The sequence below is a fragment of the Clupea harengus genome, chromosome 10 (assembly GCF_900700415.2).
Source record: "Clupea harengus chromosome 10, Ch_v2.0.2, whole genome shotgun sequence".
NCBI lineage: Eukaryota > Metazoa > Chordata > Actinopteri > Clupeiformes > Clupeidae > Clupea > Clupea harengus.
Genome location: NC_045161.1, coordinates 9,349,833 through 9,366,467, shown reverse-complemented (window position 1 = coordinate 9,366,467; position 16,635 = coordinate 9,349,833). Strand labels below are relative to the sequence as shown.

Sequence of the window (16,635 nt, the reverse complement as noted above, 5' to 3'; positions counted from 1 at the left end):
CACAAGATATTTACTGCTTTTCTATTCATATGTGTTTGCATCTCTTTTTAAATGTGTTGACATGCAAATAAGTCCTGCTTGGTAATTATCTTTATATTCTATTTACAACAACTGTATATGTACTGTACTTTACATTATAAATCACATCCTCTTCTGAGCAATGAGTGTGGGAGAAATTAGTTTCCATTTAGTTTCCACAATATTTTCATTTTTTTCCCATTCACTGAAGCAGACACAATCAACCCACATGGAAACACTTGCCCCCCATGCAGTCACTCCCCTGATGCCCCTAATGTGTTCTATAAGCTTCAGCTATCCTCCACTTAACACACCAGCAGTGAAAACACACTCACACACACACACACACACACACACACACACACACACACACACACACACACACACACACACACACTCACACACACTCACACACACTCACACACACACACACCACAATACATTATAATGGGTGGAACTGAGAAATGATACTTATTTTCTAAACACAATTAACGTTTTGTTATTTTGTTCGATATGAATTATTAGGGACTCATATACCTCCACTAGGGATTTAGGAATATCTCCACATTGAGGCTTACCGAACTAACAAACAAACAAATTAATCTAACTAACTAAATGAACCCACAGACTCAGGCCAACAGATAAATGGGCAAATTCACATACAGTACAAAGGCATTTGCATACTGCTGTTTTCATTAATAACCTAGCAACAGCCCTGTCATGTACGCATTTCAAGGGGAAGACATGGCCCTGAATAAATACCAGCTTATTGTGTTACTGTTACGGCATGCAGCCACACACACACACACACACACACACACACACACACACGCACACACACACACGCACAAAGACACACACACTGCCCACTTAATCCTGCTTCAGCCTTACTGATCTCAGTATCATCACCATCACTCTAACAGCTGTTTGAATAAGAGAGGGGTACGATTACACATACACACGCACAAGGACACACATGCACACAGACACACATACATCATCATAGAACACACAAATACACAAAAAGAAACATTATCAAAACTACACATAGTTTCACATACACACGCCAACAAAAAAAAAGACTGAACTTAACACACAGGGGTATACACATAACAAAACATACAATAACCCTCTTACATTAATATCTTAACACGTGCATGCTAACAGCGCAAATGAGCAACACACACACACACAGCATAGCATGAAAACGATCACAAGCATACACTCTCATTCTCTCTCACACACATAAAGTGCTGTTATAAACTGTAAAGTACTGACTTTTCTAAAGAACTGGCTAGACAAAAGTTTAAAAGGTTAAAACAATGGTTAAAACAAAAGGCTCTGAGTGGATTGATTTTCAAACAGACACACACACTCACCCATAGCTGGCGATGTTTAAAATGATCTCCTCCTTTCCTCCCATTTTTCATGGATGAGTCTTTTTCAGTCACTTTTTGCTCTCTCATTTGAGTTACTCCTCTCTATCTCTGTCTTTCAAAATCTCCTCCCTGCCTCCTATTTCAGCGCTACCTCCCTTTCTGTCCCTCTGCCCTCCTCTTCCTCTCCTCTCTCTCTCTCTCCCCCCCCCCCCCCCCTCTCTCTCTCTCTCTCTCTCTCTCTCTCTCTCTCTGTCCCCCTTGTCTCTCTCTGTCCCTCCCTCTGGCTCTCCCCACTTGGCTCTGCTAATTAGGAAGGCTTCCTCTGGATTATAGGTGACACTCGTCACCGGGGTATATTCGTATAGTGGTTCAGGTGATCACATGGTTCTCCTGTGTGTGTGTGTGTGTGTGTGTGTGTGTGTGTGTGTGTGTGTGTGTGTGTGTGTGTGTGTGTGTGTGTGTGTGTGTGTGTGTGTGTGCCTGGGCTGCAGCAGAAGATCAGAGCTGCTCCTGGGTGTTAATTTTTAACTCCGACTAAAACTCCCTCACATATCCCCCACCCCATACACACAAACTCTCCCCCTACACGTCCAATCTCTCCCGCTCTCGCTCACAAAAGAACACATGCTCACACACACAGAGACACACAAACACACATACATCACAAATACACACACACACTCTTCAAATAGTTCCTTACATTCCTGTCATGGCCCTGAGGTCTGTCAAAAGGAATGACATTGGCACCCTCATTTACTCTGCCTAGAGCAGGGGTTCTCAAACTTTATGGGGCCAGGGACCCCTCAAAGGGCAGAACATTTTCCAAGGACCCCTTCATAATCGCATCCCAAATTAAACCATATAGGCTTCCAGCTATTTGTAATGTTATATGCTTTTGGACTCTTTTACTCTAAAATCATATAGTACTTATATCACAAGAGTTTTAGATAGTCATTTTATTACATTTGGCATTACTGGACAGTATGTAGGATAGATTTTTAAATGATCTTTTTGTAAAATGTGCTGAGAAGCTAAATAATGTTTACCTTACATAAAAACATATTGATGGAATACATTTTTTTATCCAAGCAGATTGTAGGGTTTTCCAATAAAACTCAGATTGTAGGGTTTTCCAACAGAGATGATTCTGAAGATTTATTTTTAACAAAGACATTAACAACCTGTAGTCATTGTTAATAACGGATCTCCTAAAAAGCAAATGTGTAAAATAGCATAATATGCTAACGTACTGTAGCTTGCTAACATTTTATACAAGTTGGAATAGGCAAATGCTATCTAGCAAGCTTTCAGTTTGGAATTCTGCGAAACTACTATTGAATAAACCAATAAACGACCAGTATTTCAATTAGCTAAGTTAAAGATCTGACATTTAGGCCGTTAGAGGTCTGTAACGTTATATTTAAGGGCCAGATGCACATTATGATGCGACGCATCAGTGTCCACGCAGTGCTCCACTGCTTGTCAAGGCGCTGTTTTAGTATCTCCATAGTGTTTGCGCAACTCATTGGGTAGAAGGCCTTTATTTTTGAAGTAATATCGCATCACGTCACGCACAATTTGTAGACACCTTGAAGAATATGTCAGTTCAAGATAATTGTTCATTCAGGAAAAAACAAAGAAAATTTTGAGACGCCTCACAAAGCAAATAGCTATTTTCGCTGTTTTTGGAGCCATGAAACTGAAGCTAACAATAGCACATAGACCGCAGAAAGTAATGTTATTCATTGATAATCCTGTCACTCCTTGCCGTTGTATTAACGTTTCGTCACTGTATCCAGTGTCAATCGGTTGATCACCTTATTTGACAGCTGAGTTTTGCATCCTGTGCCATACAAATACATGTACCTTAGGCATATTGCAACAGTTTTGCTGGAGGCACTCTACCGATGAACAGTTTGGAGTCTTAAATGAATGTGATAACTCGTAAAGTTGTTGCAGTGTCTTTTTTTTTTACTCAGTAACGGATGTGATTTCCAATTTGGCGAAGTACTAGCCTGGGTGCCAGCCGTACTTAGCCCCGCCCACAACATTTGAGGTCGGGAAGTTCGGTCTGGCATTGCTCCGTTGGGGGCGAAACTATGCCCGAACAGAAGCTGTTCGACCAATCAAATTGTCTGGGCGGGCTTTATACGATGATGGACAGATGATCAACAGTAACGTAATCAACCACGTCACCAAAGAGCGCTTGGGTTGAATTCTTTTTCAACAAACATGGCTGCCGCTGGAGAGCTAAGATGTGTAGATTCTGTTTTAGAAGACATCGACAGCGCATTCATTTTGAAAGAGGAACAGAGAAAAGCGAACAAGGCATTTGTCGATCGAAATTATGTTTTTGCCGTCCTTCCTACGGGATTCGGTAAAAGTTTAATTTATCAGCTGGCCCCGATGAGTTATACTACGTTACTCTGATTGGTTCTAGGTCAATCCAATTGAGCGAAGAGGCATTTTTTTCTCCTGGTTCGGTTGAAACACACCCCATAATCACAGCCCAATGGAGCTAGCCTGACGATGTCATACTCATAATTCTAGTCAGAATATGAGTCTGATACCGCTCCAATGGGCTGTGATTATGGGGCGTGTTTCAACCGAACCAAGAGAAAAAATGCCTCTTCGCTCAATTGGTTACCTACAACCAATCAGAACAACGTAGTATGTGACCAGGGCCAGCTGATAAATTAAACTTTTACCGGATCCCGTAGGAAGGAAGGCAAAAACATCTTTTCGATTGACAAATGCCTTGATCGCGTTTCTCTGTTCCTCTTTCAAAATGAATGCACTGTCAATGTCCAAATGGACTCGAATCTATACATTTCAGCTCTCCAGCGGCAGCCATGTTTGTTGAAAACGAATTCAACCCGTGTGTTGGTGACGCGGTTGATTACGTTACTGTTGATCATCTGTCCATCATCGTATAAAGCCCGCCTTGACAATTTGATTGGTCAGACCATTTCTGTTCGCAGATAATTTCTCCCTAATGGAGGGACACCAGACCGAACTTCCCGACTTCAAATGTTGTGGGCGGGGCTAAGTTCGGTCTGGTATCCAGGCTACAATGGAGCAGTATCAGACTCATATTCTGACTAGAATTATGAGTATGACAACGTCAGGCTAGCGAAGTACAATACTTCAGTCAAAAATCTACTTAAGTAAAAGTAAAATTACCGATTTAAAAAACTACTGAAAAAATTGCAAAGTACACAAAAAAAATACTCAATTACAGTAACGTGAGTAAATGTAATTCGTTACTTTACACCTCTGCTTGTCTGTATGTTTTTGTATACTGTATTGCAATAAATAAAAAATAAAAAATTAAAACCTTTGGAAGCCAGTCTTTTTCACGGACCCCCAGGCAATGCGTCGCGGACCCCAGTTTGAGAACCTCTGGCCTAGAGAACAGCACACTGCTGGCCATCAGGGGACACTACGGTACTCAAAATCCCATGAATACTGCTTCATGGCAACACTGATGAAATGAAGTCTGTGATTTACGCAATGACACCAAATACGCAATGACACCTCATATTTAGAATATAGTATAGCACGTCTTGTATTGTATAGTACAGTATAGTATAGTATAGTATAGTATGGTTTAGTTTGCAGTCTAACTACTATAAATCAGTTGTTATTAAAGAGTCTTTACAGTTTCTGCCATAGAAAGTGATCTCAAGTAGAAAATTAATTTGCAAACATTTATCCTATATATGCACACATGCATACAGGAGTGCATCACATAGTTTTATGACTTACTCCATCTACAGGATTTAAGTTATAGCTATCATGACAGCATGCCCCCCAGACACACACTCACACATACACTCACACACACACACACACACACACTCACATAGACACACACACAAAACCGCAATTTGAAATGATTAAAACACATGTATCACACGATCCTGAAGCTTTGGCTCTCTGACAGTAGCTTTAGCAGTTCAGATTTGATCTAAAATAAGCCTCATATCCAAATTTCATCACCTCATCCACACACGCACACACACACAGTGTTTGATGTGCTGTTGAGTGTGGTGATGATGTGTGTATATGAGACTTTTATTTTGGCTGAACTCTGATCTGCTAATGCTGCTGTCAGAGAGTAATATAAGAGTTAATGTGTGTGTGTGTGTGTGTGTGTGTGTGTGCAGTGTTTCTGAAAAAATGTCTTTTATCAGATCGCTCACCCACACACTCATTCCTCCCTCCCTTTCTCTCTCTCTCCATCTCTCTCTCTCTCTCTCTCTCTCTCTCGTGTATAAAACATTTTTCTTAATGAGATTTCTTACTAATACACTCATACCTTTCTGTGTGTCTGTTTATGTCTGTGTGTGTGTGAGAGAGAGAGAGAGAGAGAGAAAAAATAGAGGAAGAGAAAGAGAGATTTGAAAATGTGGTATGTGTAGCTCAATCAGAAAAGTCTAAAGTCCAACAAAGTTACACTCACACACACACACACACACACACACACACACACACACACGAACAGTCTCTCACCCCACTTCATGGCTGTGTGCTACTACCACGGTGACCACACCTAAAGTCAAATAGAAGATCCTCCAATATGTCTCTCATGCATAATGAGTACAGGTAGACACATTTTACTCCCTCTATAAACATACACACACACACACAACACACTCATACACACACACACTCACACACACACACGCACCTAGTTCTGGGTGTTCATATCCACTCAGTGGGTGTGGCAATGGCAATAAAGGCCGGAAGAGCTAGTTCTATGGAAAGATACAGAAGACAGAACAACCAACTGCCAACTGCGTGTCAGTGAGAGGGAAGACGAGGAGAGCTTTTTTAACCTGATTTAATCTTCCACTGTAAGTAGGGAAACCATACAATCTCTTCCATTTAATCATTACGACAGCAAACAGGAGCCTCAACATCAGTCTCTCCCATGTCATGTGTCTGTGTTTTATGTAAACTGTAATGTTGGCTGTGTGAATGCGGGTCCATGTCGTACTGCCTCGTCTGTGTTTGTGTGTGTTTATGTATGTAATGTATGTAATGTGAACATTACGCATACTTTCTCTGAGAGACCTGTCATTCTAAATGTTTTGGTCACTCCAAACAAAAACAGGTGGTCTGTGTGGTTTGATCATCATGTTTGACCGTTACTTGCCTAACGCAGTGGGTCAGACTCATATCTGACTACTTCTGGTCTGCTGCAGCTGTTGCCATGGAGACGTTGAGTCGTGCCAATGGGGCGTTTGCGCTGGACCTGTACCGCGCCCTGAGCAAGGACGGCGCCGGCGGCAACCTGCTCCTCAGTCCCCTGAGCATCAGCACCGCGCTAGCCATGGTGTACCTGGGGGCTCGCTCACGCACAGAGGCAGAGATGGGCAAGGTAGGAAAAGAGTATTGTGAAAGGATCATTCTGCCGCAACTTCACCAACACAAAAGGTGCTTGGATGAGGGGGGGTGAGATTCAAAAGAAGAATCTAGCAAAACTTGGTGGTTGAAAAGCAGTAAAAATAGATACTGACTTCTCATACACACCCAGGCCATGTGTGTGCACTTACATACCGGCAGAGCAGCTATACGCCCAAACAGTTCAAAGGTCACTGGTCGCTAGGTGTATGGTTTTGTTATGTTTTCACACATCCAGTAGTTACAGTGGGGAAAATAAGTATTTGAACCCCTGCCGATTTCGCAAGTTTGCCCACTTGCAAAGAAATGTGTGATCTATAATTGTAATGGTAGGTCTATTTTAACAGTGAGACAGAATATCAACAAAAACATCCAGAAAACAGCATTTTATAACAGTTATGAATTGATTTGCATTTGTTGCGGCAAATAAGTACTGTATTTGAACCCCTAGCAAAACATGACTTAGTACTTGGTGGAGAAACCCTTGTTGGCAAGCACAGACGTCAGACTGTTCTTCTAGTTGGTCACCAGGTTTACACACATCTCAGGAGGGATTTTGGTCCACTCCACTTTGCAGATCCTCTCCAAGTCCTTAAGGTTGCGTTTTCAATGGGAGGGAATGAGGGAATGAGGTTCAAGCCCAATATTCCACGGTACATGGCCCCATCCAGGGTCCCCTCGATGCGGTGGAGTCGTCCTGTACCCCTAGAGAAACAGCCCCAAAGCGTAATGTTTCCAGCGCCATGCTTGACGGTGGGGATGGTGTTCTTGGGGTCATATTTAGCATTCTTCCCCCTCCAAACGCAGCAAGTCGAGTTGATGCCAAAGAGCTTGATTTTGGTCTCATCTGACCACATCCTGTCTCCCAATCCTACTTAGAATCATTCAAGTGTTTATTGGCGAACTTCAGACGGCCCTGCACATGTGCTTCCTTGAGCAGGGGGACCTTGCGAGCACTGCAGGACTTCAAACCATTACGGCGTAGTGTGTTGCCAATGGTTTTCTTGGTGACTGTGGTCCCAGCTGCCTTGAGATCATTCACAAGCTCCCCCTGTGTAGTTCTGGGGTTATTCTGCACCTTTCGGATGATCACCGATACCGCACGAGGGGATATCTTGCATGGAGCCCCAGACCTAGAGCGATTGACAGTTGTTTGGTGTTGCTTCCATTTACGAATAATGCACCAATAGTTGTCTGCTTCTCACCAAGCTGCTTGCCGATGGTTTTGTAACCCATTCCAGCCTTGTGCAGGTCTACAATCTTATCTCTGACGTCCTTGGTCAACTCTTTGGTCTTGCCCATGGTGGTGAGGTTGAAGGTGTGAAGTATGATTCTTTGGACAGGTTTCTTTTATACACGTCACCAGTTGAGATCAGGTGTACCTTGTTAGGCCTAATGAGGACTAATCTGTGTGCTTCTTGGGCACATAACTGGTCATTGGGAGCCAGAATTCTTGCTGTTTGCTTAGGGGTTCAAATACTTATTTCTGCACAAATACAAATAAAGTCATAAATGTTATAAAATGCAGTTTTCTGGATTTTTTGTTGATATTCTATTTCTCACTGTTACAATAGACCTACCATTACAATTATAGATCATGCATTTCTTTGCAAGTGGCCAAACTTGCGAAATCGGCAGGGGGTCAAATACTTATTTTCCCCACTTTATGCATGTATAATGAGCAGGTGTGTTCGTGTGTGTGTGTGTGTGTGTAGGTGATGCGATTCGATCAGGTGTCTGATGTCCACTCTCATCTTCACACTCTCATGGGGAAAATCTCCGCCCCCAGCTCCTCCCATGTTCTTAAACTGGCCAATCGCCTTTTCGGAGAGAAAACCTTCAGCTTCTCACCAGTAAGTACTGAATCTCCATTCAAGTGTAATGATTACAGCTGTGCTGACAATCCCAAAACTGGTGTGTGTATGTGTGTGTGTGTGTATGCAAATACATGCAGAAATTCGTATTCGTACAGAAAATATATATTCGTGTGTATAGGAATTCCTGGGAGGGATAGAGAAGAACTACCTGGCTGAGTTGCAAGCGATGGACTTCCTCCAGGCTGCTGAGGAGGCCAGACTCACCATCAACCAGTGGGTGAAGGACAAGACTGAGGGTAAGGATAACACACACAGAAATACACACGCACACACACACACGCACACGCACACGCACACGCACACACACACACACACGCACACGCACACACACATGATGTCTGATGACTGTGCATGGTTTCTTTGAAAATGTGTGTGTGTGTTTACCTGTGCTCTGTGTGTGCTGTGCCAGATAAGATTGAGGAGCTGCTGAAGGCAGGAGTGTTGACAGGAATGACGCGTCTGGTTCTGGTGAATGCTGTCTACTTTAAGGGCAGCTGGATGCATCGCTTTAGGGAGAAGAACACCAAACAGATGCCCTTCACGATCAGCTCGGTAAAATAACAGAAACACATTCAATCTCACTGATCTCTACAACCACGCACACACACAAACACACAAATCTCTTTAGTAACACAAACATGCACATTCCACCACACTTAAACATGTCTAAGCGTTGTGTCTCCATATACTCCACATACAGACCAATGATATTAGACCATGCACCAAATATCATTTGTATTTCAAAAGTTAACATTAACTGTGTGTCAAGTTTCTGTGTGTGTGTGTGTGTATGTTTGTGTGTGTGTGTGTACCTGCATGTGTGTGTGCACATGTGCCTGTTTAGACTGAGACTCGGCCGGTGCAGATGATGTCCCAGGTGACAAAGCTTCCCTATGGCTGGGTTCCTGAGCTGAACCTTCAGGTGCTGGAACTGCCTTACACACAGAAGCAGCTCAGCATGTTCATCCTGCTGCCTGAGAAACCATCTCTAAGCAAGGTGTGTGTGTGTGTGTGGGGGGGGGGGGAGTGGGGGACATAAATACAGACAGAGAGAGGAGAAGAAGCATGTGTGAGTGTGAGTGAGAGAGAGAATGACACAACCTACTGTAATGGATAGCTACCCCTAAACTTAAACTCCAATCTCTGTGTTCAATTGGGAACCTTACCCTTCTTAATGGCCACAGCTGGAGAGCAAGCTGACTATTGAGAAGCTTCTAGAATGGACAGACCCCGCCAACCTTGACGATGGCAGTGATGTGGTCCTGCATCTGCCCCGCTTCAAGCTGGAGACCAGCGTCTCCCTGGGCGACACGATGTCCGGGCTTGGCATGGGCTCGCTTTTCGATGCGGCCAGCGCCGACCTGACGGGCATGAGTGGTGACGGCGGGCTCTTTATCTCCACGCTGGCGCACAGCGCCGTGTGCGACGTAACCGAGGAGGGCACAGAGGCGGCGGCGGCCACCGCTGGTGTAGCGTCCTTCTGCATGATTCAGGAAGAGCACTTCAAGGCCGACCACCCCTTCCTCTTTCTCATCATGCACAACCCCACGCGCAGCATCCTCTTCCTCGGGCGCTACTGCGGGCCAGAGTGAGGGATGAACTGGGTACCTCACCTTTTCCATTGGAAACCACTAAGCCATTGTGCCTACGACGGAGTATTAGGTCCACATGAAGGGGATTTTTTTGCCATTTTGAGAATAAAGTGGAAATGACAAAAATAAAGTTTAAATACCATTTAAACTTTATTATAAAGTTGATATGTTGAGAATAAAGTCGAAATGACTAGGTTTCACACTCCAAGAGTTAACTTTATTTTCGAATGTATTCTCAAAATGAAAAAAAAATATTCCTCCTGATTTTGAATAACAAAGCACTAAGTCTGATAAGTAGTACTGTAATGTAACACAACAGAATCAGTTTGTACCATTTTAGAACAGGACATTACCCAGTCCTCCTCAGTCTCCCCAGTACTGTCTTAAACCTAATACCATCGTAACTCATTTTATAAACTCTTCATGGTTTACGTCTGTCACACAAAGTCACTAGTTTGCCTCCGAGTTTAAATAAAGTTGAATAAACTTGTATAAATCTGAAGCATTGTAAAAACTGTTTAGGAGTAAGCAAGTCTGGTGGTGGTTAAGTAAATTAACTTTAATATATGACTTACAAAGTCTTGAAAAGTTAGCAACAGGAAGATTCTAAAAGATTGTATAAGGGCGTCATGGTCCACATAACCACAATATCATAGTCCACAGAGCTACACAATACCACCCTATGCCATGTGTGTTTGTGGTCTTTAGATTGCATATCACCAGCTCAGTCCTCAAAGAGAGTACAGTCCAGATGCTTTCAGTTGAGAATCAATTAGTCTAGTAGAGATGAAGATGAAGAGGAAGATGAGTAAAAAGATGAAGGTGTATATGAAGCCCTGTCATTTAAACAATGAACAGAACAGTGGCAGCACTTGAAGAGTATTTGCACGAATGGGTCCAATGCATAAGCAGTCACGTTCTGTGGACCGCCACAGTTTACATGCCATTCTATACTTGAAATGGCACTGCCATGCTAGGTTTACAGAGTCACGTCTTGGTTTTGTGCTGGTTCTTGTAGGAAGCGAAGGTGAAAGGATCCAAGACGTCCCAGCAGGTCTTCCAGCTTATGTGGAGGCATGAGGACACAAATCCTAAATTACACACACACACACACACACACACACACACACACACACACACACAAACAATATGGCATTGCCAACAGTTTGGTATCAAATGGTGTTAGTAAACCCAAAATTCCTGATAAGGAATCTGACAAAATATCCACATGATAAACCTGTTCCTCACCACACATTAAACTGTTCCTCATTGCAGGTGACAAACCAGTTCCTTATTTAGCTGATGCACCACAGTCACACAGCAGAACCAATCAAATACCCCACTAAGGCAAGACAGCTAGTCTAGGGTGTGCCCTAGAACTACTATGTATTCTAAAGCTTGTCACCAGGAGGAACCTCTCAAAATGGTTACAATTATTTGGTTTTAAGAAAACTTTGGTCAAGGGGGAGTAGAACGCTTACTCGGGTCTCTTAAGTATACAGTATATAAGTACTATATCTCTTGTAAATATATTTTTGGGAAATAATTTAAAGTTGTGGGGAACTCTTTTAACATGAGCTCTAAGGAAAGCACTCGGTGTAAACATTTTTGACTTTTTAGACAAACTGGAAAGGTTGATCTTGACCCCAAAGTGAAAATGGTGCCGAGGTGACCACTAGAGAGCCCAAGAGAGCAGTGTGTACTTGTGGCTAATTCTGTGACACGTGCTGTAGTTTCACCCAAAGCCATGAGTACAAACTATACTACAGTTCGCATGACAACATTCAGAATATGTGCATTAGAGAATGTGTCTGTGAGTGTGTACACATACATACATGTGTGTGTGTGTGTGTGTGTGTGTGTGTGTGTGTGTGTGTGTGTGTGTGTGTGTGTGTGTGTGTGTGTGTGTGTGTGTGTGTGTGTGTGTGTGTGTGATCTTACCTTATGTGCCAGCAGCTTCCTGTGGCTGAGAGGTCATCACACACACACTCGCTAAGCCCCACACACACACCCTCCTCCTCTAGGAGTCTCCCACAGTACAGTGGCCCAGCACTCACTCCCATGACCTGCACTCACACAAGATGTGTGAAAGTATGAAAGAAAAGATTACAAAGCATAGTGCAGTCGAGGTAAGTTAAATCAAGTGTATTTGACCTAGGTTTGGTATGGTTTGAATGTGTATTTTACAGTACCGAGGTGTAGTCTATTTACAAGTATTTAGGTGTGTTTATCTGTGGTAACGTAAGGTATATTTGTGTGTATATTTAATATGGCAAGGGAATGTGTGTAATTGTGTGTGTGTGTATGTGTTTACCTGTGGCAAGGTAAGGTGTGTGTACAGGTAAACTCCTCCCATTACAGGTGGGCAGTGAATTCCTGGCAGCAAACTGAGTAAGTTCCTCCCTCTCTCTACATTCTGCCTAAGAGTATTCTTACAGGACAACAACTCCTACACAAACACACACACACACACACACACACATACACTAGCTGAGCAGGTGATTTGATCATTAGTGAGTGTGTGTATCGTACTGTATCATACACACACTAGCTGAGCAGTTGATTTGATAATTTGAGTGAGTGTGTCTATCAAATCACACACACACACACATACTAGCTGAGCTGTTGATTGGATAATTATTAAGGGAGTGAGAGTTAGTGTGTGTGTGCGTGCGTGACATCATATCATATCATATCACACACACACACACACACACACACACACTAACTGAGCCATTTATTTGATAATTAGTATCATACACACACACTAACTGAGCTGTTGATTTGATAATTACTGAGTGTGTGTGTGTGTGTGTGTATATCATTCTATGTGTGTACCTGCATATATCTGCTGTGAGACGGCTCGCCAGGGCGTGGAGGATCAGCCATGACATCAAGTCCAATCTGACCAGTCACAGGAGGGCTGATGTCACCAGTCAGCAAGATTTCAACAAATGGCAGCACAGCATCATCAAAGTTCACCAGCTCCATGTACCCTGCCCTCATGCCACACCTGTGGAGCAAAGGCCTGTTAGCACCCAAACATATAGCACTGTTAGCACTGTTAGCGCTCAAACACACAGCACATATGAACATAGTATACACATACATGACCTCAATCTGTGGACATTAACCTGACAATTCATCCATTCTCAACCCCATGTCCAGCCAATCATGTGAGAAATACTCACTCTCCCATGGTGCCGTTGGAGAGGGAGTTGAATGATGCCATCTTCACAGAGCCTGAGTAGACGGGACCCATCTCAAAGAGAGCCCTCTTATACGACAGGAACTCACACTCGTGTCCAAACACACAGTCCTGGTAAACCTGGCAAGAAACACATAGTGGTCACACACAGAAAAGCCCTGTGCCATTCTATTACACATTCAGATGAATGCTCTCTTAAACATGGTATGGCTTCGTTAAACCAGCACACACTCAAATCCCCACCTCGTCCACTAATAACAGCAGGTTTTCTTCTGCAGCAAACCGAACCACATCCTGTATGGTCTTCCTATTGTGCACATGCCCTTAAAGAAAACATGCTTTGAAAATGGACCGTACTTACTTTCTTCATTCTTTGTGTTTTACTTTGGAATGTCACTCATTTAGAACACGATTCAACATTGAAATTCATCATTCTGTTCTTTCTCTGTGGTTGGAAATCAAACTTTCTTCTGTCAGACATTGAAATCTTAAATCAATAAAATGAACTCTTGAAATACACCTGACACCCTGAAATGTCTCAAATTTACAGAGGAAAAACACATCCAGAATCTGAATACATGTAAGAACATGGTGCACCTGTGTTTTAAGATGTAAACAGAATGTGTGTTCATGTGCTTGTTTATATGTCTGTGTTTACGTGCGAGAGTATGTGTTCAAATGCACACAGGTGTGAGACCTGTAGGATCTCCTGGGTTTGAGATGTAAATGGCTCTGGGGTTACATCGCCCCCTAGAGGCCTGGATGACGCGTTGAAGCTCCTTCTTCTCCAAAGTCCAGCCACTCTTCTCCTGCAGCCTATAAGGGAGTGCAGCTAGTCCAACCCCTTCCAGGAGGCGGGGCAGAGTGTGAGGGTGTGGTTCAGGGATCATAACTGCAGGCTGGGTTTGACCACTTCCCCACACAAGTAGCTTCAGTATGATCTTCATTCAGGAAGGAATAGCAAAATGTGTTCTCATCTGAACATGCAATAGTAATTCAGGGCTTGGCTTTATGTATATACATCTGTGTCTGTGTCTGTGTCTGTGTGTGTTTGTGTGCGTGTCTGTGTCTGTGTCTGTGTCTGTGTCTGTGTGTGTGTGTGTGTGTGTGTGTGTGTGTGTGTGTGTTTGTGTGCGTGTTTATGTGTGTGTGTGTATTTGTGTGCGTGTTTGTGTGTGTGTGTGTGTGTGTACCATTATCCCTCGTTGAGACCCACAGGAGATAAAGATATTCTTAGGGTCAGAGGCCAGGCCCCCGTCTCTCCTGGAGATGAATTCTGCCACACTAACCTGCACACACTCCATCCCACATGACTCTGAGTATGCACCTAACACACACACACACACACACACACACACACACACACACACACACACACAGTCCAGCGAGACAGATGGGCAGTCAGCCTTGTCCTCCCCTTGATATTTAACTGTTTTTTTAATTTACGACCTGTCACACAAACCCTGTCTCTGCCTAAACACACACACACACACACACACGTACCCACGCTGCCTCCATCACAATGTCCCAGCATCCTCTCTGCTCTCTGTCGCACATCCACAGGAAGTGTGTCGTCGAGGAGGAGATCCGGATAAAGACATGCAGCAAGGACCTAAACACAAGCACAGACACATGCTGAGTGAAGAGTGGGTGACAGATTAAACACAAGCACAGACACATGCTGAGTGAAGAGTGGGTGACAGATTAAACACAAGCACAGACACATGCTGAGTGAAGAGTGGGTGACAGATTAAACACAAGCACAGACACATGCTGAGTGAAGAGTGGGTGACAGATTAAACCGTGTGTGTGTCTGACTGACAGACAGACAGGGGTAAGGGGTGTCAGCCAGACTGAAAGGAGTGTGAATGTTTAATAAATCACTTAACACACAGTAGACATTAACCAAGGGTCACGGACCTTCATGCACTCACACACAAACAACGTTGCCTTGCATACACGTTCACATACTCATACAGACCTGTTTGCATACACACACGTTCACATACTCATACAGACCTGATTGCATACATGCACGTTCACATACTCATACAGAGTATTACAACTGTAGACCTGTTTGCATACATGCACGTTCACATACTCATACAGATCTGTTTGCATACACACACGTTCACATACTATACAGACCTGTTTGCATACACATGTTCACATACTATACAGACCTGTTTGCATACATACAGGTTCACATGCTATACAGACCTGTTTGCATACACGTTCACATACTCATACAGACCTGTTTGCATACACACACGTTCACATACTCATACAGACCTGTTTGCATACACACACGTTCACATACTCATACAGACCTGTTTGCATACACACACGTTCACATACTCATACAGACCTGACGCACAAAGGTTATGGGTGTCATTCCTGTTCTGTGGGCATCAGCAAAGCTGACATCCACCACCTCTTTATAAGCCTTCTTCACTCCCTGGGGATCATATCAACCACATGTCAGCTCATTTCCACTGTTATTAGGCGTTCTCCTTCAGGAAAGAGGCCTATGGCTGTCAGACAGATGTGTAGAGCAAGCAAGCATGCATCAAAGGGATCTTCAATTGGAGCAAGCATTCAGGAAATTAGTCAGGATAGGTGTGTATGCATACTGCACGTGGTTCTGAAAAAAGCTCTTTGTAACTGCAAAGCACAACAGGTGTACTGTATATACAACAGAGTATGGCATGAGTTAGTTATCCGTCATAAAGCAAAAGTAACTTTACATGTCTCTCAACATATACTTCGATAATCCTGGTGTGTTTCAGTCCAAAAAAGTTGAATTTCAGTCCACTGATTCACTACGCTCATACACCAGTCAGTATTCTTGGTTGAGAGTACTGCAACACTAATTTAGATTCAGAACAATGTAGATTAAACAGAAAAAATAGGAGTTTCCTGATATAAAAAAAATACTGAGGTAGATTATACCTTCAGCCTCATTCCAATTCAAAATACAACTGTAACCTGGAGTATGTTTGACAACCGTACGTTTGATTTGGCATCTCAGGAAGTGTGAGTGACTTTGATGTATCTGACTTACCATTGCAAGTTGTTGTCTGATATGATCGGCCTGTTTTTGTAGTTCCTCATCAAACAACCTTTCCACGTCTGATAAGAGAGCCATCCTG

General features: G+C 43.2%; 2 protein-coding genes across 2 annotated transcripts; one reads left to right on the top strand and one right to left on the bottom strand.

The window, feature by feature from the left end:
- The first annotated feature begins 6,133 nt into the window (after positions 1-6,133).
- serpinb1 (serpin peptidase inhibitor, clade B (ovalbumin), member 1) lies at positions 6,134-10,777 on the top strand. The gene is made up of 7 exons (XM_012839494.3): positions 6,134-6,256; positions 6,608-6,783; positions 8,522-8,659; positions 8,802-8,919; positions 9,093-9,235; positions 9,528-9,680; positions 9,868-10,777. Exons 2-7 carry the CDS (start codon positions 6,616-6,618, stop codon positions 10,273-10,275), a joined length of 1,128 nt encoding a protein of 375 aa, XP_012694948.1. The 5' UTR covers positions 6,134-6,256; positions 6,608-6,615; the 3' UTR covers positions 10,276-10,777.
- Positions 10,778-11,262: 485 nt separating this feature from the next.
- LOC116222083 (alanine aminotransferase 2-like) lies at positions 11,263-16,631 on the bottom strand. Its single transcript, XM_031574835.1, has 10 exons — positions 16,548-16,631; positions 15,852-15,941; positions 14,987-15,095; positions 14,181-14,327; positions 13,727-13,806; positions 13,467-13,603; positions 13,114-13,288; positions 12,590-12,724; positions 12,217-12,341; positions 11,263-11,338 (listed from the first exon to the last, which is right to left on the bottom strand). The coding sequence occupies exons 1-10, from the start codon at positions 16,629-16,631 to the stop codon at positions 11,263-11,265; spliced, it is 1,158 nt and encodes a 385-aa protein (XP_031430695.1).
- Positions 16,632-16,635: the final 4 nt, after the last annotated feature.

Bases quoted from the DNA above. Each gene is read 5' to 3' on its own strand.
- serpinb1 (XM_012839494.3), top strand. From the start codon at position 6,616: ATGGAGACGTTGAGTCGTGCCAATGGGGCGTTTGCGCTGGACCTGTAC. The intron at 8,920-9,092 runs GTAAGGATAACA...GTGCTGTGCCAG, and splicing joins GGTGAAGGACAAGACTGAGG to ATAAGATTGAGGAGCTGCTG. The intron at 9,681-9,867 runs GTGTGTGTGTGT...TAATGGCCACAG, and splicing joins AGAAACCATCTCTAAGCAAG to CTGGAGAGCAAGCTGACTAT.
- LOC116222083 (XM_031574835.1), bottom strand. From the start codon at position 16,631: ATGGCTCTCTTATCAGACGTGGAAAGGTTGTTTGATGAGGAACTACAA. The intron at 15,942-16,547 runs GTAAGTCAGATA...TATGATCCCCAG, and splicing joins TCAGACAACAACTTGCAATG to GGAGTGAAGAAGGCTTATAA. The intron at 13,807-14,180 runs GTCTCACACCTG...GTTTTCTTTAAG, and splicing joins AAACCCAGGAGATCCTACAG to GGCATGTGCACAATAGGAAG.